Here is a 20,760-nt window from a genome sequence, read left to right as displayed (position 1 = left end):
GTATCAGCCGCAGAGAACAGCTGATTTGTGGTGATACTGGGTTTTGGACCCCCCACAGACCTGATGTTGATGTAGGTTAACATTATTTTTAGCCCTGAAAAAATATTTTTAAGTTACTAAATTATACAATTTACATAGAGTGGTTTAGTGGTTAGTGACAAGATTCAGGTAATATACCTGGGGTCTAGAGTGGCTTAGCAGTTAATACCCAGTATGCCTGGTGGTCTAATGTGGTTCGGCCAAGCGTGCCTATGTGCCTATTAAGGATAGGAAAATAAGCAGCTGTAAGAGCAAAATGATCTGGCATGTTACAAGCCAAGAGCCCAATCCTTTCTCCGAGGGTTGTGAGCCCCCGCGCCCATTACGTAGTAAGACGGTTTTGTCTAAAATGACAGGTTTGGCTGACGTTAAAGTGGTTGTCCGGGATTTAGGTTTCTATGACCTATCCTTAGGATAGGCTATAATTATGCGATTCATGGAGGCCTCCCTTGGCCACCACACAGATCAGCTTTTTGGGAGTATGACTATACACAGTATAGTCTATGGAGCCAACTGCTTCCTGCTCCATGCTGTGTATAGTATGGGGACTGAACATGCCCCTATACAACTAATCCACGCGTGGCCAACTATTAGGCCCACCACCAATTGGATACTTATAGGCCATCCTAAGGATAGTCCATAAATATAAATTAAAACAATCTTGGACAACCCCTTTCATCTAATATATAAGGTCAACCTTTCTGAGTATATTCCTAAACTACTCAGAGGGTACTAAAACCCCCATCCTAATACCCTATTACAACACTGAAACTCCTGGTAAAGAAGTGTTGTCATGGGGACACAGCTAAACAGGCTCATATAAAACTGATTCTCCTTTAACATGCCATTGGTCAAGCTTACAAAATTATTCCAAAATTGAAACATACCATGTCCTAGATCAGGGGTCAGCAACCTTTGGCACTCCTGCTACTGTGAAACTACAACTCCCAGCCTTCCCCTTTCACTTCCAAGGGAGTTTCAAGAACAGTAGAACAAGTATGCATGCTGGGAGTTGTAGTTATATAAGTTATAACTGTAGTGCCAAAGGTTGCCGAACCCTGTCCTAGATTACTCCTATGTTCTACTATGGTGTTTTTTAGCTTGAATACAGTATAGGCAAACCTACATGCAGCCATTTTTCATGATGAGTCATATTATGTTTCTTAATATTATACCAAGGTATTGAAGAGAACAAGACGTGAAGATCTGAAGCAGTGGAATGTACACACTTTGTATATGGTTAGTTAGGTATTTCCTATTACTTTTATATTACAAAGCTGATCACAAGGTATTTGGAGAACCCATGACTGCCTGGCCTCCTGTAGCAGCCGCCCGGGAACATACACTACTGGTACATAGCGAAGCGTCGGAGGCGGCTGGAATGTAATAATAAACACTGTGTTGCAACCTTGTCTATCCCTTCACTAATAGACTCGCAGGCTGAGCAGGAAGGTTTCCCGGCCTATGTCGCATTGAAAAGCACAGATGGGTGGACATCACAGATATCATACCACTTCGAGTTTATCTTCTTGCGGGGCCATAGTCCATTCACAGGCAGTGACGCGTTGGCTTGCCTGTCGTCGTCTTTTACCATTTTCCAGTAATATCGGTCTTTGATGAAATACGTTGATTTGTAGGTATAGGAGAAGTAGACGGCATCGATGTATCCATTGGGGTGGTCTGAAGGGTCCACCGGTGGGAAGACGTCTATTATCCGTTTTGGAAAATGATCGATCACCTTGTTCTTGTCTACACTGAAGGCCGTCACCTAGAACAGAGGGCTGGGATTAGGTTTCTTAGCTTGAAGTTTAGGAATATGGAAAGCTTGAAGTTTAGGAATATGGAATACTGATCCCTTTCTTAAAGTGTAGACATAAGTCATATTAGAATTATCTTTATAGTCCCAAATCCCTTCTTCTTATCACATTATCATAATGTAAACTAATAAAATTATGGCTACGTCATTATACAGTGAGCTCTCTACCACTTCTCGCTAGTTCACACGTAAAAACCTCCTTGCTTATTTTGGTCCTGAATAAAACGCTTCCTAAGTAGGAAGCTTTTTTTTTTTTTACCTTGCCAAGCTTTTTTTGAATCTTTTTTTTTTTTGTAAAAACAGCTTCCAAAAAAAGTCAGGCTGTTTTCCCCTCCCATAAAGTGAATGGGCTAAAAAAAACGCTAGCGTCGCTTATTTTGCAAAACACCGCGCGGAAAAACCGCTAGCGGTTTTCGCCTCCCATTCACTTCTATTGCTTTCTTCAGGCGGAAAACGCCTGAAGAAAGGTCATGTCGCTTCTTTTTCTGCTAGCAGAAAAAAAAGCTAGCAGAAAAAAAAGCTAGCTGTTCACATAGGGCTCCATTGTATAGGGGCTGATTTTGAAGTGAAATCCGCTGTCAAAATCAGCCTCTTTGCCCACGTGTGAACTAGCCCTAATACCGCACACTACCACCTCTCCTATATCCTGTGTATATGGATACTGCACAGTAACACTTCCTTTATTTCCTGTATATATGGATAAAACATAGTACCACTTCTCTTATATCTTGTATATATGGGTACTACACAGTACCACTTCTTGTATCTTATATATATGGATACTGCACAGTATCATTTATCCTGTATATATTGGCTTTGCACATTAGCACCCCTGGTATATATTATATATATATATACAGTCCTATGAAAAAGTTTGGGCACCCCTATTAATCTTAATCATTTTTAGTTCTAAATATTTTGGTATTTGCAGCAGCCATTTCAGTTTGATATATCTAATAACTGATGGACACAGTAATATTTCAGGATTGAAATGAGGTTTATTGTACTAACAGAAAATGTGCAATATGCATTAAACCAAAATTTGACCGGTGCAAAAGTATGGGCACCTCAACAGAAAAGTGACATTAATATTTAGTAGATCCTCCTTTTGCAAAGATAACAGCCTCTAGTCGCTTCCTGTAGCTTTTAATCAGTTCCTGGATCCTGGATAAAGGTATTTTGGACAAACAATTCAAGTTCAGTTAAGTTAGATGGTCGCCGAGCATGGACAGCCCGCTTCAAATCATCCCACAGATGTTCAATGATATTCAGGTCTGGGGACTGGGATGGCCATTCCAGAACATTGTAATTGTTCCTCTGCATGAATGCCTGAGGATTTGGAGCGGTGTTTTGGATCATTGTCTTGCTGAAATATCCATCCCCGGCGTAACTTCAACTTCGTCACTGATTCTTGAACATTATTCTCAAGAATCTGCTGATACTGAGTGGAATCCATGCGACTCTCAACTTTAACAAGATTCCCGATGCCGGCATTGGCCACACAGCCCCAAAGCATGATGGAACCTCCACCAAATTTTACAGTGGGTAGCATGTGTTTTTCTTGGAATGCTGTTTCTTTTTGGACGCCATGCATAACGCCTTTTTTTTATAACCAAACAACTCAATTTTTGTTTCCAAAATGAAGCTGCCTTGTCCAAATGTGCTTTTTCATACCTCAGGCAACTCTATTTGTGGTGTGCTTGCAGAAACGGCTTCTTTCTCATCACTCTCCCATACAGCTTCTATTTGTGCAAAGTGCGCTGTATTGTTGACCAATGCACAGTGACACCATCTGCAGCAAGATGATGCTGCACCTCTTTGGAGGTGGTCTGTGGATTGTCCTTAACTGTTCTCACCATTCTTCTTCTCTGCCTTTCTGATATTTTTCTTGGCCTGCCACTTCTGGGCTTAACAAGAACTGTCCCTGTGGTCTTCCATTTCCTTACTATGTTCCTCACAGTGGAAACTGACAGGTTAAATCTCTGAGACAACGTTTTGTATCCTTCCCCTGAACAACTATGTTGAACAATCTTTGTTTTCAGATCATTTGAGAGCGGGCTGTCCATGCTCGGCGACCATCAAACTTAACTGAACTTGAATTGTTTTGTAGAAAGAAATGGTCCAAAATACCTTCATCCAGGATCCAGGAACTGATTAAAAGCTCCAGGAAGCGACTAGAGGCTGTTATCTTTGCAAAAGGAGGATCTACTAAATATTAATGTCACTTTTCTGTTGAGGTGTCCATATTTTTGCACCGGTCAAATTTTGGTTTAATGCATATTGCGCATTTTCTGTTAGTACAATAAACCTCATTTCAATCCTGAAATATTACTGTGTCCATCAGTTATTAGATATATCAAACTGAAATGGCTGTTGCAAACACCAAAATATTTAGAACTAAAAATGATTAAGATTAATAGGGGTGCCCAAACTTTTTCATAGGACTGTATATGGGTATCTCTTCTCTTATCCTGTATATCCAGTTAGCTTAGTTCTGTTAGCATATCTTTGTAGTAAGCTTGGTACTGGTATGATAGCTATACAGTAATCTTAGTTATGGTACTGCATTTATGCCATAAACTGGGTTCTGGTACCAAAACTAGGAGATAAGCTTGGTATCTATTCAGTAAGTATGTAGTATGTTTGGTTCTTGTCTTGTATCTATATTTCATACTTGGTTCTAGTATTCTAGTAAGTTCCGGTACTATATCTATGTATTAAGTTTGGTTCTAGTATTATATCTGTATACTAATCTCTGGTACCATATTTATGCAGTATGTTTGGTTCTAATACTGTGTCTATACCGTATACTCGGTCCTAGTATTGTATATGCACTAAGTTTTGTTCTCGTATTGTTTCTGAGTCATGTTCAGTTCTTGTATCATACAATAAGCTTGGTTATTGTACCATATGTATACAGCAAGCTTGGTACTTGGGCCATACGTATATAGTAACCTTGGTTCTAGTATTATAGGTATGGGGTAAGCTTTCTTGTATTGAATCTATGAGTCATGTTTAGTGCATGTATTGTATGTGCACAGCTTAGCTCTGGTACTGTATCTATACACTAAACTTGTTTCTAGTATTGTATGTATTCAGCTTGGTTCGTGTACTGTATCAAGTTCAGTTCTTGTATCATGGCTATACAGTAAGCTTGGTTCAGGAGCTATATCTACTAGGTATTGTTTATCAATATCAGATTAGTGGTAGTCTGACATCCAACCCCTTCCGCTTATCACTGAGCTGGAACAAATTCTGCAGTCTGTTTTTTGAACTTGTGATGTCATGTCCATCGGCCACATGGCTTTTCTGCCATTCTGTCCCACTCAGTATATGTGAATGAGCTGCAACACCATGCAAAGCCACTACACAATGGCACTGTGCCGAGTATACACTGAAGAGGTTCGGGAGTCTGACACCCACCGATCTGATACTGATGGCCTGGTAACTCCCTGTAAATGTTGAAAATGAAGAGACACTATATATATATATATATATATATATATATATATATATATATATATATATATATATATATTATAAGGTATTCTATAGATTATGTTACATACATTGTTTGCTCTAAAGAAGTATATTACTCGATCCTTGCTATCAAACAAAGTTGCGTCTACAGGACTTGGGGCTCCTGGAAAGGTTTCTGAAATAAGTTGAGGGTACTTATTCTTTTTCCAGTCTTCTGTATACGCCATGTCTTTGTCAGGGTCATAACGCCAAACTTGAGTACCTTCCAAGGAAAGAAATGGTCCAGTTAATTATGGCATTGATGTATTTTCTGTTATATAGAACCAACATATTCTGCAGAGCTGCTCAGTCTTGCTAAAGTCTTACTCTACAGTTCATATAACGCATAAGTTACAAGTTTAGGGGGTTTGTCTGGCAGTATCACATTGATTGCTCTGGCCCCTTCACTACTTACCAAGTACAGTATTGGATTGAATAGGATAAGGCTGCATTTAATTTTCCATGCCTAATTCCATCATCTACAGATAATTATAGGTTCCGATATAAATGGAATCCTTTTGATTTGTTAAAGGGTATGCAAATGTTTACAATATTCTATTGTTTTGTGTCTACAGCTCCTATGTAGACCAATATGTCTCCATGGTAACAGACTACACACAAACCCAGTGTAGTCAGGTTCTACAGAATACTTCTATACATCCTCTACATCTCTGTAACATATAAAATATCTGCAAACTGATTTTTTTTTTTTTTGTAATATGTTACTGTGGACATACAGGAGTAGCTGTAAACATAAAAGGGTGGAAATTCTGAATTGAAACCATCTGCATAGTTGCATCATTTATCCACATTAGATGCAATGGAGCGTTTAACAAAAATGTGGTTGTGAAGCTTGTCTTCTCTTCCTGAGGTGTGACCTACAAGACTAAACAATGGTCACCAGGTTTGGTTTTCTGAGATGAAAGATTATGATTTGCCCTATATAAGACAAAGCAGTCATACAGTTACCTTTACCCATGTATTAAGGATTAATGAACATCTTAAAAGGCACAAAATGCCTAATCTGAGCAGCACAACCTCTTCAAAAAGCTGATCGTGGAGGTGTGGGTGTCGGATCTCCACTGAACTGGTGAACTGGCCTATCCATAAGCATAGATCATAAATACTGTAATCCCCGAAAACCTATTTAATATATTAATTTATTATATTATAGAACATGCATCTTCCTTATCGTATATGCTTCTTACAGTAGAAAGGGAAGAACTATATTTGGAAAAATGGGAACTTTTATGTTCTTGGGGCGTAGCGTAGCGAAAACCTAGGTTGTGGACCAGATAACCAGATAACTGAGCTTGACCATAGTTGCCCATAACATAGTTACATAGTAGATAAAGTTGGAAGAAGACATAGGTCCATCCAGTCCAACCTATAACCCTACTGTGTTAATCCAGAGAAGGGAAAAAAAAACATGGAATTCCTCCCCAATTCCAAATCTATAAAATTCTGTATCAGCCTGTCACCTCCAAAATCTAAGACCCATAACAAATGAATACATGTACACACCAAGACATTATTAATTTCCATACCTTTAAAGAAATATTGGGCATCAATATTTCGAGTCCAGACGTGAAGATAAGCATCAATGTTATTCTCTGGGAGACCTTTCCAGCCTGTCTTGATAGGAAGAGGGTCTCCAAATCTTGTTCTGTTACTTTTGTTTTCATACATCCAGTACCAACCAGTCTTGAAGAAGTAGGTGTTGAACCTGTAGACTTCTCCGCGTGAACTCCGTTCCTTCCTGACCCAATCAAAAATGGTGCTGAAGCTTCCATCACAGGCTCCTGATGGGATAAAGTCATAGATCAACTAATCTATGCAGTATACTTGTGAAGCCGCAATGGAACTTGAGTGCAGAAGGATATTTAATGGAGCAGTAGTGAATGGCCTGTTTTGGTGGCCACCCAGGGCCTAAGGCTCCTGGGGGACTCTATGAATTCAGCTCATTCAGCTGATGTTCAACCCAATTAAAAAGGCTCTTAAAACTTGCCTTGTGAGGGGCCACATTCTTCATACAACTCAAGACCCATGGTAGTCTGAATCCAACGCTGCATTGGAGATTGGCTATTTGTTGACTACGAGGATCTGGGGTGCAAAGGCCTTTCTGCCAGGAGATGCTAGTATTATATAAATGGCACATAGTTGACTAGAGCCCCTATAGAGATTTTGCATTGAGGTCCAAGATCTTCAAGTTATGCCTCTAACAAGAATTTAAAGGAGTGATCCAAGGGTTCATATTGCATAGGTCTTCAATATGACCTGGGTCCAATATTATTATAATTTATTTATATAGCACCATTAATTCCATGGTGCTTTACATTTGGGGGTTACATACAATACACAGAATATACAGGTAGATATAATACTAACAATGACTGACTGGCACAGTGGGGTAGAGGGCCCTGCCCGCGAGGGCTTACAATCTATGAGGGAAGGGGGTAGAGACAGAAGGAGAGGGGGAGACTGTACAGATGGGGGTGCGGTGATAGTGTTATTGGAGGTTGTAGGCCTTCCTGAATAGGTGAGTCTTCAGCGCCTTCTTGAATCCTGTGATTGTGGGGATCAGTCTTATGTGTCGTGGTAAGGAGTTCCAGAGTATGGGGGATGCACGAGAGAAATCTTGGAGACGGTTGTGTGAGGAGCGGATGAGGGCAGAGCGGAGTAGGAGGTCATTGGAGGATCTGAGGTTACGTGTGGGCAGGTAGCGGGAGATGAGGTCAGAGATATATGGAGGGGACAGGGTGTGGATAGCTTTGTATGTTAGCGTTAGTAGCTTGAACTCAATTCGCTGGGCTATTGGTAGCCAGTGGAGGGACTGGCAGAGGGGAGCAGCTGATGAAGATCGGGGGGTGAGGTGGATTAAGCGAGCAGCGCAGTTTAGGGTGGACTGGAGGGGGGCGAGGGTGTTAGCTGGGAGTCCATGGAGAAGGGTGTTGCAGTAGTCTAGGTGGGAGATTATGAGGGCCTGGACGAGCATCTTGGTAGTTTCCTGGGTGAGGAAGGGGCGAATTCGGTGGATGTTCTTGAGTTGGAGGCGGCAGGAGGTGTTGAGGGCTTGAATATGTGGCTTGAAGGATAGTTCAGAGTCCAGGGTTACCCCAAGGCATCGGGCCTGTGGGACAGGGGTAATTGTGGTTCCATTAACTTTGATAGATGGGTCAGGTGGTGGGGCCATACAGGATGGGCTGAAGATGATAAACTCTGTTTTCTCCATGTTGAGTTTGAGAAAGCGGGAGGAGAGGAAGGAGACTACGGCTGCTAAACAATCTGGAATTCTGGCCAGCAGGGAGGTAATGTCTGGTCCAGAGATGTATATTTGGGTGTCATCAGCATAGCAGTGGTACTGAAAGCCGTGAGATTCTATGAGTTGGCCCAGGCCAAGGGTGTAGATGGAGAACAGGAGGGGTCCTAGGACGGACCCCTGGGGGACACCTACAGAGAGAGGGCGAGGTGAGGAGGTGGTGTGTGAGTGGGAGACGCTGAATGTGCGGTCGGTGAGGTATGAGGAGATCCAGGAAAGGGCCAGGTCTGAGATGCCAAGGGATGAGAGAATTTCTAACAGGAGGGAGTGGTCAACTGTGTCAAAGGCAGAGGAGAGGTCGAGGAGGAGGAGGACAGAGTAATGGCGCTTGGCTTTGGCGGTTAGCAGGTCATTGGTGACTTTTGTTAGGGCAGTTTCAGTGGAGTGCCGGGGTCTGAAGCCTGACTGAAGTCTGTCAAAGAGCAGGTTGGATGAGAAATAGGAGGAGAGTTCGGAGTGGACATGCTGCTCAAGAAGTTTTGAGGTCTACGGGAGCAGAGAGATGGGACGATAGTTGGCAGGAGAGGACGGGTCAAGGGATGGTTTCTTAAGTATAGGAGTGACAGTGGCGTGTTTGAAGGCTGAGGGGAAGGATCCATTGGTTAGGGATAGATTGAAGAGATGGGTTAGGGCTGGAGTAATGACTTCAGCGAGTTTGGGGATGAAATGTGACTGAATTGGGTCGAGCACGCAGGAGGTGAGGTGGGATTTGGAGATAAGGGAGGAGAGTTTTTCGTCAGTTATGGAGGAGAAGCAGGTCAGGGATGAGGAACAGTAAGTAGTTGGGTAGAGGGGTTGTCGGGGGAGTAGGGTGAGACTGTCTCTGATGGTGTCAATTTTAGTTTTAAAGTAAGAGGCAAAGTCGTCAGCTGAGATAAGTGATGTCGGAGGGGGGGCGGGAGGACGGAGGAGGGAGTTGAAGGTGGAGAATAGCTGTTTGGGGTTGCGAGAGAGTGAAGATATGAGTGTGGTGAAGTAGACCTGCTTTGCGGAGGTGAGTGCGTTCTTAAATGAGAGAACTGCTTCTTTGTACCTGAGGAAATCCTCCTTGGAGTGGCTTTTCTTCCAGAGGCGTTCTGAAACCCGCGAGGCACGTCTCAGTTTTTTAGTCAGGTCAGTGTGCCAGGGTTGTCTATTGATCGGTCAGGCTCTGGTGTATGTGTAGGGGGCTACAGAATCAAGGGCTGAGGTAATGGTGGTATTATAGAAGGCAGCAGCGGCATCTGTGTCCTGGAGTGAGGAGATGTCAGCGAGTGGTAGGAGAGAGTCTGAGAGGGTGCAGGTGTCAAGGCGGTTGAGGTTCCTGCGGGGGCGTGTTGGTTTAGAGGTTGGGGAGTCTATTGGAGAGGGGAGGGCAGAGAATGTCAGCAGGTTGTGGTCCGAGAGCGTGGATGGAGAGTTGCATATGGAGCAGAGGCGGGTGAATATTAGGTCTAGTGTGCCCCAGCAGCCCCATCAATCATCCAGAAACAGATAGTTCCATACACTGTATAACCCAGTTTCCATACATACATACATGTATAGAGCCATCTGCTTCCAGTTGATCAGTGGGACTGCCCAGTGTTAGATTCCCCATGTTGATAACCTATCCTAAAAGATTAGTCATCAATGCAAACTCTTGGATAGTTCCTTTGTCACTATGTCTGTCATTTTGACAGGAAGAATAAATTCATGTTCCTCTAATTCTCCGGGCAAATATGGCAGAATCACCACTGGTATGTAAACAAATCTTTAGCTCTTGACTCATTGCCTAAGACAGTGTATGCAATTACCATATTTTCTCTGAATAGTTTTTCTGTCTTCCCAGTCCAGCTCAAAATGCTTCCCCTGAGGTGTATAGTTTGGTTGCATTACTGATCCTATTCGATTGATATGGGGTAGACCGAGGGCATGTCCAATTTCATGAACGGCAACCTATTAAAAGACCGAATAGAACATGAATAACGATAAACAATTTATCCATATAACACCTATCCCTACTTAACTGTATAAGGAACTGGTCATGACCTCCAAACCAATCCTCTAGTTGTTGGCTATCCCAAGAACATCTTCAATCAACCTTGTCCAAAGTCAGTCCCTAACAACCTGAAATGTCATAGTCTCACCTTTAAGAGGCTGATCCCTTGCTCGCTGCTTGGTCCGACAAAATGTTCATCATCATCAAAATGAATGTCTCCCAGATACCAGGCATGTGCAAACTGCTGTCCAACACCATCAAACGCTTGGGAGCAACCAAGGTGCTGGCCTGTAAATAAAAAATAAGGTAATCAATAACTTAGAAATGGCAACATACATTTTACCAGTAAAACAGTTCCAATAATCTGGTTATGAATATCACAAGCAAAGCAACCCTAATGCTGGCCATACATGGCTGACACCTGTCTTTCTTCACATACACTCTTAGCTTGGCCAAGCATGTATGGAAACAGGGTTGTTCCAGTTGTATGTTGGGTTACAGTGGAATTCATGTTTGAACAGATCATCACAAATCTTCCAAGGTCAGTCATGCCCAATGGACCCTGGCATGTGCTGAGGTTTAACTCATGTTGATGCCAGCTCTATAACTTGTTGACTGCAATAACATGTAGTCATATATTCCAACTCTCCACTTTTTTACAGGATTTTCCCCTTATTTTCAGGTAAACTCTGCCTAAAGGAGAAAACAGAGTCTTTAGAACACACTTAGTTCAGAAACAGTCCCAGGTTGGGACTTGAAGGTTTATTCCCATCTTGTCATATCATGGCTGAGACAGGAAAAACTGGACACAAGTCTTGACCACCAATTTGGGACTTAGGGAAACAGCTGAGCAATGCGACTCTACGCTGTTTCAGTAACTTCCATAGACTGGGAGTCTGAATGGAAGCCATGGAGACAGCATAGCTTCACAACTAGGGAAACAGTGTAGATCAGGTAGCCGGGAATAGTGGCCAGTTATTCCCATCTTGGCTATGATTTACGGTACTAACGTGGAAATAACCTTATAAATGTCCTGATATTGTCAAATAAAATGTTGGTAATTGTGTAATGTATTATCTTACAGTCCCACAAAATAACTATGACTAGATTTTTTTTTAAGTTTTTATAATTTCTCAGAAAGATCAAAATGCTCTCCTCACTAACATCAAGAAGAGGATACTGGGAGATGTATCAAAATGGGTCCAAAGGAAAAGTGGAGTAGCTGCCATAGCCACCAATCGGGTCCCTGCCTTCACTTTTTGAAAGGACTACCAAAAGAGATGTGAAATCAAATGGGCAACTGCTCCACTTTTCCCTCTGCACCAGCTTTTAATAAATTCCCCATGGTGTTTTCTTTACCCATAACTCTCATATTTTATAATATTTTGATGGATTGAAGTTCAATCAAGGACCCTTATTTAGTTGCAGTACCAGGCACAACCGTACATCATATTGCAGTGAAGGATCCACAGTGGTCCATCTTTCTTGTGATAAATGAGGGTTCTGGGTTAGAACCTCCACTGATCATCATTATTGACCTATCCTAATGAGGGACCATTAAAACCAATCTTGGAAACCCCCTAAGCAGTAATAATATTAGTAATAATTGTGGACTTCTGTAACAAATGCTCTAGAAAATATTTGGTCTTGTCAGCCTTAATAGAAATGTTCCCATTTACAATTTTTAGATTGCAAAATCAATGGGTGAAGAGCTTAACCTGCCTGTGCCAAAGCCAACTCTAATGTCTATGTCTTCTCCCTTAAGGTCCTCTTCGAACTGTAGTGGGATCACTTCACTCCACATTCGGAAAGCAGTATTGAGTATTCTCCTCTGCTGTTCAATAGTCAACTGCATGCTGTATCCTTCTCCCATGAGCCTCCATTTCAGTGTTCTTTTGGAAAAAGTCATCAGATTCTCATTTTCCACCGCTTCTCTGTTGTCCCGTTTACTTCTGAAGTGGTCAACCAGTCTGGATAAAACACTTCTTTTCCCTCTTGGGTTTCCTGTGTGGGAGGAATCATGATGAGTTTCATTCGTAGCCCAAGTTGTGTTTTTACGCCTTGAAGGTGCTTTTATATCAGGGACACCACAGCGAGGCTTGTTCATGGCCAACTTGGTTGGGGTGTCCAGGATTCCGGTTGCATTCAGTCCATTGGCTTCTTGAAATTTTTTTAAAGACTCTGAAAAAACGGGACTTATTTCTGTCTTATTAGGAGGTGTGAAAATGGCCCGTTCTGATGAATCTCCTTCTGATATGAGCTGAGAAACATCTTGAGGGGCTTGGTCAAATTCAGGAATGTCTCTAAATGCTTGTTCCTCCCAATTTACAGGTGCCACCCATCCATATTTCACGAGGTATTGCTGTAGAAAAAACAAAATAAGGATATTAGAACCTGATGAGGTTTTATTACATATATCATGAGATATACCTAGTACATACCTAAGGATTGGCACCCATGAGGTCAGGTGAAAACTTTCCCTCAGGCACCAATCTTTCTCGATTGCAGGTGGCAGCATTTTGGTAGATGTGACATCTGGGGCAGCACTGTGCAATGTCGGCAAGAATAATCAATAGTGATTCAGGGTTGCCTCATTTGTTTGTCTTCCCCCCCTAGTGTCCGACTGAGCTTCCTTGCACCCTCCCTTCAACAACCCCTAGGAAGTAGACCAGAATTTCCTTCAAATTTCGGTACTCTTTGCAACAACATTACTGTGTTAAAGCCTGGGCCCCCTGGAGGATACTCTGGTGGGCCAGCCTGATGTTCTTTTATGTCTCCAAATATTTTCTGTTACTCATGCCAACTCATGTTGGTTTATTTTAGACTATTATTTTGTGCCAAAAAACTGTACATAACAGTAATAAATCTGCTGTATTTTATGACTCGAAAAAAACCAAAACACTCTTTATCTAGAAAACTACGGTATCTTGCAAGCAGGATCTGACTGATCCACAAGTTAGCAGGTGAATCCCCCAGTGGGCCCAGGTCATATGGGCTCCCACTTCATCCTGACTTGGCACATGGACACTCAATGCACTTCATACAGATATTCATTATACAGGTTATTCCTTGGTATAATATACTGGGTAGATTATTTAAGAAACTACTCAGTTTATTGTTATATATTGTAGATATATTAGTCAGGTATACCAGCATCCTTCCTCCCTGGGCCCCATCTTTTCAATCAAACTGCAGGGGCCCCAGTACCCCATCATCTACTGCTGTGTGGGGACATATCAAGGAAAGCTCCAGGAATTGGGCTACTGACAGGACACCAGAGCTGAAACAATCAGAAGCAAGGGTTTGGCCTCAATCTACTACTGAAAAAAAATGTTGGCGACATTTTAAGAACATATGTCAGGTGATATTTGCTTGTAGCTCCATGGAGGCCTCCAGTATGAATGTTACTGTCCCCAGGCACACCAGTCCAACACTGCTTGCAAGACACATACATATGTAATAAATTTGTCTATGCTGATTTGTGTAAAAAATGAAGTGCACCTTACGCTAGAATTCTGGAGCGGCAAATGTAGTTAATGGGGGCCATTGTTTCCTGTTCGTGTATTCTAAGTAAGCAGAGAAATTCCTCGGTGGTCCAGATAGCCTTCCAGGGATTCTAGCTTTCTACTATCTACTAAAGCTGGGGAAGTGTGAGAAATATTTGTGATTAATTTGCAGCCAAACCTCCATGAAATATGCTCAGCCCTCCCTGGCTGTATACACACTGAGTGCTTGGTGGAGATGTGCTTCGAGGATGTTTACACTGCATCCCGGCTCATGGTTTAGCTCAAAGATTATCAGGGTAATTTCCGTTTACATATATCATTTACTATTCTGCCACCCTACACTTCTTGTCGGTGTTTCTCACCTTAAAACGGTTATCCTATAAGTGGGGATTACATTCTTTATTGACCGAGGGTAATCTCACTTCAGACATTTATAATACGCCTACAGAATATGCCATAAATGTCAGAATGATGTGGTTCCTACCTCCGGTGGTCCACTGACTCCCTATCGGCAAAACTTATGGCATTAGGAAATAGGGGAACTGACTGCGCATAATAGGAGAAATATATTAACCCGTCTTTGACAGTTTTCGGTATAGATGGGTGTAATTGTGGCTCCTCTTTGGCATGTGGTTCCTTTTTTGTGCCAAACACGTACCACATTGTTTGTTCAACGCTTTACTTGCTAGGATCTTTAAGTTACACTTCTGGATGGTTGGCTGATCCCACTGGCTGACATTTTCCTAATGTGTATGGCCAGGGGCGTAACTACCATAGAGGCAGTGGAGGCGGCTGCCACAGGGCCCGGGCCATTAGGGGGCCCGGTGACAGCCGCTACTGCTGCATTTTTTTTTTTTTTTAAATTGGCCATTACGGGCCCTATTTACTTGCCGATCCTGGACATAATACTGTGTGCAGGGGCCACTATGGGGACATAATACTGTTTGCAGGGGCCACTATGGGGTATAATACTGTGTGCAGGGGCCACTATGGGTGATAATACTGTGTGCAGGGGCCACTAATGGACATAATACTGTGTGCGGGGGCCACTAAGGGACATAATAGAGTGTGGAGGAGGGGGTCGGTCGAGGTCTTCGGCGTCGGTGTCGGTTGGGGGGGGGCCCATGTCAAAAGTTCGCCACGGGGCCCCGCCATTACTAGTTACGCCACTGTGTATGGCCACCATAAAGAGGCTGTGCCCCCTCTTTTGTACAAGAATAGGGATGAAGGAAGCACCTATTGTCAACTAGCGTTATCTGCCTATATAGTTATAACAAAAGTATGTGATGGCCATTATGTATATTGTAGGAGTTATCGTCTGCTGGATCAAAAGATATAACAGAGTCAGCTGAAAAAAAATAGTCCATTGTCTTCTATGGGGGAGAGTGTTGTGGGCATGCTCTGTTACCTGTACAGAGGTCATTGTGCAGGGAGGGTGAGAAGCTGAACTGTATATACCATCAACTATTGTCAATGGTTGATCCTATATTATCTATATTTAGCTGTAACCAGACGTTGTAATCCTGCCTGTGCTGACTGTTGAAAAGTGATCTCTATAGTACAGGAAGTGCCACTGTATCATTAGGCTCAGTGGCCAGAGTGAAAACTGAATTCACTTTTTTTTAAAACAGTGACATGGGAAATTAAAAAAACAATAACAATTTAAAAAAAAAGTTAACACAAAAATTAGATTTAATCAATATGCCATTTTTTGCCAATATATTTCACATAATAAAACTTTGTCTCCCTGGAGCCACCACTAGGGGGAGCTCACTGTATTATGGATTTACATATATCAAACTGAACTGAAATCCAACTCAGACTTCCCCTTAAATAAGAATAAGTTGCAATACCAGACACAGCCCATGGACAATAGTGGCACTGTTTATGGATTTTAACCATTGTATATTGTTGACCATTTATATTGCTCTCTATTACTAACAGCCATACCTGTGCAGCCTCGGGGCTCAGAATCGCATCAGCTTGTGGATGATTTGGTAACTCAAGGTCTGAATGATCCCTGTTGTGGAAGAGTTTTTCTGAGCTGGTCCCCTTTATGTATAGGAGGTAGGGGGCAGTAATGAGGATTAACACAATTTTCAGGCCAACAACTTGCTCCATACCAGTTGTACCAGATCGTCTTCTGTTTTCATGTGATCAGCGTTACAATTTCTTGTAGTGTCAGTAAAGGTTCCTCTTTACTTTGTCAAGTTTCTCAATTCTTGATTTATGGTAAATCTGCAAAAAAAGAAATATAAGCTTTTTATACTCCTCTTATTCAATGCATATATTTAAAGGGGTATTCCTACCTAGCCATATAATGGCATATCACTAGGATCTGACCAACAGGGAAATCTCTGAATACTCAGGGCACTGCATAGAGCGCAACAGTCCCTACTTTATTGAGCTCGCTGGTGGTCCCAGGAGTTGGACCCATTCAGATCAGGGACTGAAAAGTCTTATATGTTTTTCCAATGACTTTTGATTAGTTTTGGCTGTCTTATCATGTTACAGCAGTTTAACCATTTGCAGACGTTCGGGTTAACTCTGCTACATATGTACACAAAGGAAGATTTTGTTTACCCGCTGCTAAGTATCTGCCGCTCCTAGTGCCCGACCTAATGATAAATGATTATGGTGTTTTTTTTTTTCACTTTTATCTTCTGTTTTGGACAAAATATTTTCTTTTATGATAAAATCCAGGCCCTCAGCTCACTTCCCCCTCCATCTTTATATCTGCACCTCAAAGGTTAATACTGCGAGAGGCGCTGTTTTGGCTGACCTTCCTGCAGACATCTCATTAACCCTGCTTGATAAATATGTCTTTGTACTGTCTTAGTGAAGTTTTTATATATCATTGTTTGTAATGTAATTTATTCTTAAAGCTATTTTAATTCATTTTCAGAGAAAAGCAGTAAAAAATATTGGATACGAATGTGGAAATTGTCAGCAAGTTGCTTGTTAACAGGTCTGTTAATACTGTTATGCTGTAATGGATTACAAGACTGCGTAGCTCAGCTCATGACTATCCAAGGCAAGTGTTAGTTAATACTGGAAGGTTATAGGTAAGACTGACTTTCAAAACGCCTGTTTTAGTAAATCTGCCCTACTGTCTCCTATCAGCCAAATCAGAGACTCCTCTAATAAGAGTAGACACATCTGTAGACAGCTGAACCATAAGGGCTAGTTCACACGGGGGTCAGTGGGGCGGATTTTGGTCAAAACCCACCTGCTACGACTGTCGCGGACGCGGCTTCCCCATTCATTCATTCGAGCCGACACCGGAGGTTGCTGCCACCAGGCAGACACCGCGGCTCAACGAGCCGCGGAATACGCCTGAAGAAAGCGCAGCTCGCTTCTTTTTTCCGCTAGCGGCAACATGCTGCTAGCTTAAAAATGGACACTAGAGGTCTCCATAGACCACCATTGTGAGGGGGCGGATTATGACGTGGATTACGCGCCATAATCCACCCCTTCTGTGCCCGTGTGAATGGGCCCTAAGACTATGGTTCTTGTGGCTTGTCAGTACAGACCAGGATACTGCATACTCTAGATGGATGTCTCTTTCTTTTAGCGGAGTCTCTGATTTAGTTAATATGAAATAGAGTTCTGGAGGAACTAATTTGCACTCTCTTGGTGAGGTCATGTGCCCGGAGTCACTGCTGAGGCCTGTGATTGTGTCACCAGCAGTCACATGGGAATACCAAGCGAGTGTCATGACATCGTGATGCTTGGTGTGCCCATGTCACTGCTGACTCCTAATCACAGGCCTCAATGGTGACCCTGGGCACATGACCTCATCAGGAGAGTGCCAGACGCTGTGAGGAGGGCCAAAAGAAGTGAGGGAAGGGGAGTATAAATGTTTTTTTTAAGTTTTTCACCTCCCCTGGCCTCAGCCTATGCCACTTTTCACTTTCACATAACTTCTAGAGTTCTAGAAATTAGATAGATAGGTTCCTGGGGGCCCCAAGAATATTCTACACTATGTTTTATAGATAGGTTCCTAAGAGCCCTGACAGTGTGCTACACTGTGTTTTATAGATAGGTTCCTAGGGGCCCTGACAGTGTCATATACTATGTTATATAGATAGGTTCCTAGGGGCCCCGACAGTGTCATACACTATGTTTTATAGATAGATTCCTAGGAGCCCTGACAGTGTTCTACACTATGTTTTATAGATAGGTTCCTAGGGGCCCCGACAGTGTTCTACATTATGATTTATAGATAGGTTCCTAGGAGCCCTGACAGTGTTCTACACTATGTTTTATAGATAGGTTCCTAGGGGCCCCGACAGTGTTCTACATTATGATTTTTAGATAGGTTCCTAGGAGCCCTGACAGTATCATACACTATGTTTTATAAATAGGTTCCTAGGAGCCCTAAGATTGTTCTATACTATATTTTATAGATAGGTTTCTAGGAGTCCTAAGATTGTTCTACACTTTGGTTTATAGATAGGTTCTTAGGAGTCCTGCAGTGTTCCACACTATTTTTTAAGCCATTCTAAGTTGTGGTTGGTACCGTACTTGTTTGACCTGAATCCGAGCCACCCAAACCTGAAACGACTGCTGAGAGGTTGACCCATCTCTACCTAGCGCGTACGGATGTAATGAGAGGTCCATGATTAGGATCCCTGTCTATACAGTGGACAACTGCTGCAAAGTGCATAATTTCAGTGGCCATAGTGTAATAAGGACCAAGGAGTGACCACCGATGACAATAATACCTGATCGCAAGGACTTCCACAACTGGGATTTCATGTAATTAGTTTTATGTCAGGGCACATGTAACAAACTTAGGACAAAAGTGGACAATTCCTTTAAATTACATTTTCTATTAAAACATAATGTATAGTGTTCATACAGCGCATGGTTCTTTTATGACTTTCTTATGCTTAAAATATAATCACAATGTAAAATAAATGACTACAAATAGTCCTTAAAATCGAAATAAACTAGCAGATAAAACAATGCATAAAACCATAACAGGGATATTAAAGGGGTTTAAGTCCACTTTTGTCTGTACAATATGTTCAGAAAACTTAGATTGGTGGGGGTCCATCAGCTGGGATCAAGAATGAGACAGTCCCAAACCTCACTAGGTTGTTGTCTTAACTCAAAATTGGAATAGCTCACACTCTAAACCATTGCTGACGGACTCGGACTTATATTTTAGATTGGTATTATCCTGAATGTTTTATGCAGTTTTTAATGCAGTTTTTTTTTTAGCTAACACATAGGTTGATACAAAATTCAATAAAAGCATCAGACTTTCTTTTATGGTGGTGTCACACGCAAAGGCTACTGCAGTTTTTTTTGCCAAAACCAGATGTGTGTGAAACTAACCTTATCCTTTATACATTTGTATACACTACTGGTTACGAAAGCTGCATCAAACAGTGTGTCAAAAACTACATATGTAAAACCATTCCCTACCAAATGGAAAATCTTTTAGGCTATGTTCACATGTGTGTCAGATTCTCCGTTGAATTGTCCCCTAAAAATCAGGACTTCTTCCTCCGCTGGTGTCATTTTTAAAATGACAGACACCCAGTGGTCCCCATTATAGTCAATGAAGTCTGTCAGAGTTTAGTGGTCCACTTCTTCATTATTCTGGTCCTCTGATGGACCAGAAAAGCGGATAGGCAATGCTAATGTGAACCTAGCTTTAGGTTGAGAACACACATTGCAGAAAAGCTTTGCTTTTTGTTGCAGATTTTGCTGCAGATTCTTGAGCCAAAACCAGGAGAAGTTGCAAAAGTAACGTCTCCCTTCTGCAAAATCTGCACCAAAACGCACAACTTTTTAGCACTGTGTTGTCTTAACTTTAATATGTGACGCTACATTCACTCCTGAACTTTTCTTTCTATTCTTCTGCTCCATTGGAAGACAAGAAAAATGGAAAATAGACAAGAGACCCTGAAAATAGTGGACATCAAGAGAGTTTCTGACAGATCTACACTGGACGGACACCCAGCACAGACATGAGCATAGTTCTATATATCCCATTATTAAAATGCACACATATGAAACAACATGCACAATATAATATGACTAATTAAAAGTGACCAAACCGACTAAAACAGTAAATGTGTTTAGTATATGATAAAATACACAGTAAAGTTAAAAAATATAGTCTACAAGTCTAATGGTAATATGGTCTTACTAAAGCTTTTCCTTAAGGATAGTATCACACACACTATTTTTCAGAAGAAGCTGCAGTTTTTGTGACAGTTTTTGATGTAGTTTTTGAGACAAAGATGTGGATTCAAAATCAGACATATAAGTTAAGACTTTTAGGACTTTTATCCCCCAAAAAATAATATGAAAGCTCCCGTAGAGACCTCTGAAGATTAACAATTCTCCTAGAAGGTTTGATAGAGAGATATAATGGAGGAGCATACACCGGGTAGGCTTGAGCTTCCTCTCGGTTGGGTTAGGTTTAGCTGTACTCACTTGCTGAGATTCCCCTTCTGTATGTGTCGGATGTTAGTCTGCAGCCTACTGTGACGGGTCTTCTTTAACAAGGTCAGAGCAGGGATGTGTGAGATCCCGCCCATGAATAAATCAGTAGCTTTCATCTGACTTGTCATACAAGCTGTTA

The 20,760-nt window shown here is 41.9% G+C and overlaps 1 protein-coding gene across 1 annotated transcript; it reads right to left on the bottom strand.

The window, feature by feature from the left end:
* Positions 1-1,317: 1,317 nt before the first annotated feature.
* LOC142203813 (matrix metalloproteinase-21-like) lies at positions 1,318-20,618 on the bottom strand. The gene is made up of 8 exons (XM_075274876.1): positions 20,561-20,618; positions 16,107-16,394; positions 12,373-13,012; positions 10,799-10,938; positions 10,466-10,607; positions 6,922-7,176; positions 5,425-5,597; positions 1,318-1,807 (listed from the first exon to the last, which is right to left on the bottom strand). Exons 2-8 carry the CDS (start codon positions 16,275-16,277, stop codon positions 1,502-1,504), a joined length of 1,827 nt encoding a protein of 608 aa, XP_075130977.1. The 5' UTR covers positions 16,278-16,394; positions 20,561-20,618; the 3' UTR covers positions 1,318-1,501.
* Positions 20,619-20,760: the final 142 nt, after the last annotated feature.

This window comes from Leptodactylus fuscus, chromosome 5 (assembly GCF_031893055.1).
Source record: "Leptodactylus fuscus isolate aLepFus1 chromosome 5, aLepFus1.hap2, whole genome shotgun sequence".
NCBI classification, from domain to species: domain Eukaryota; kingdom Metazoa; phylum Chordata; class Amphibia; order Anura; family Leptodactylidae; genus Leptodactylus; species Leptodactylus fuscus.
This window is presented reverse-complemented; position numbering and strand designations above follow the sequence as displayed.

Bases quoted from the DNA above. Each gene is read 5' to 3' on its own strand.
- LOC142203813 (XM_075274876.1), bottom strand. From the start codon at position 16,277: ATGGAGCAAGTTGTTGGCCTGAAAATTGTGTTAATCCTCATTACTGCC. The intron at 10,608-10,798 runs GTGAGACTATGA...GTCTTTTAATAG, and splicing joins AAGGGATCAGCCTCTTAAAG to GTTGCCGTTCATGAAATTGG. The intron at 1,808-5,424 runs GTATGTAACATA...CCTCTGTTCTAG, and splicing joins ACTTCTTTAGAGCAAACAAT to GTGACGGCCTTCAGTGTAGA.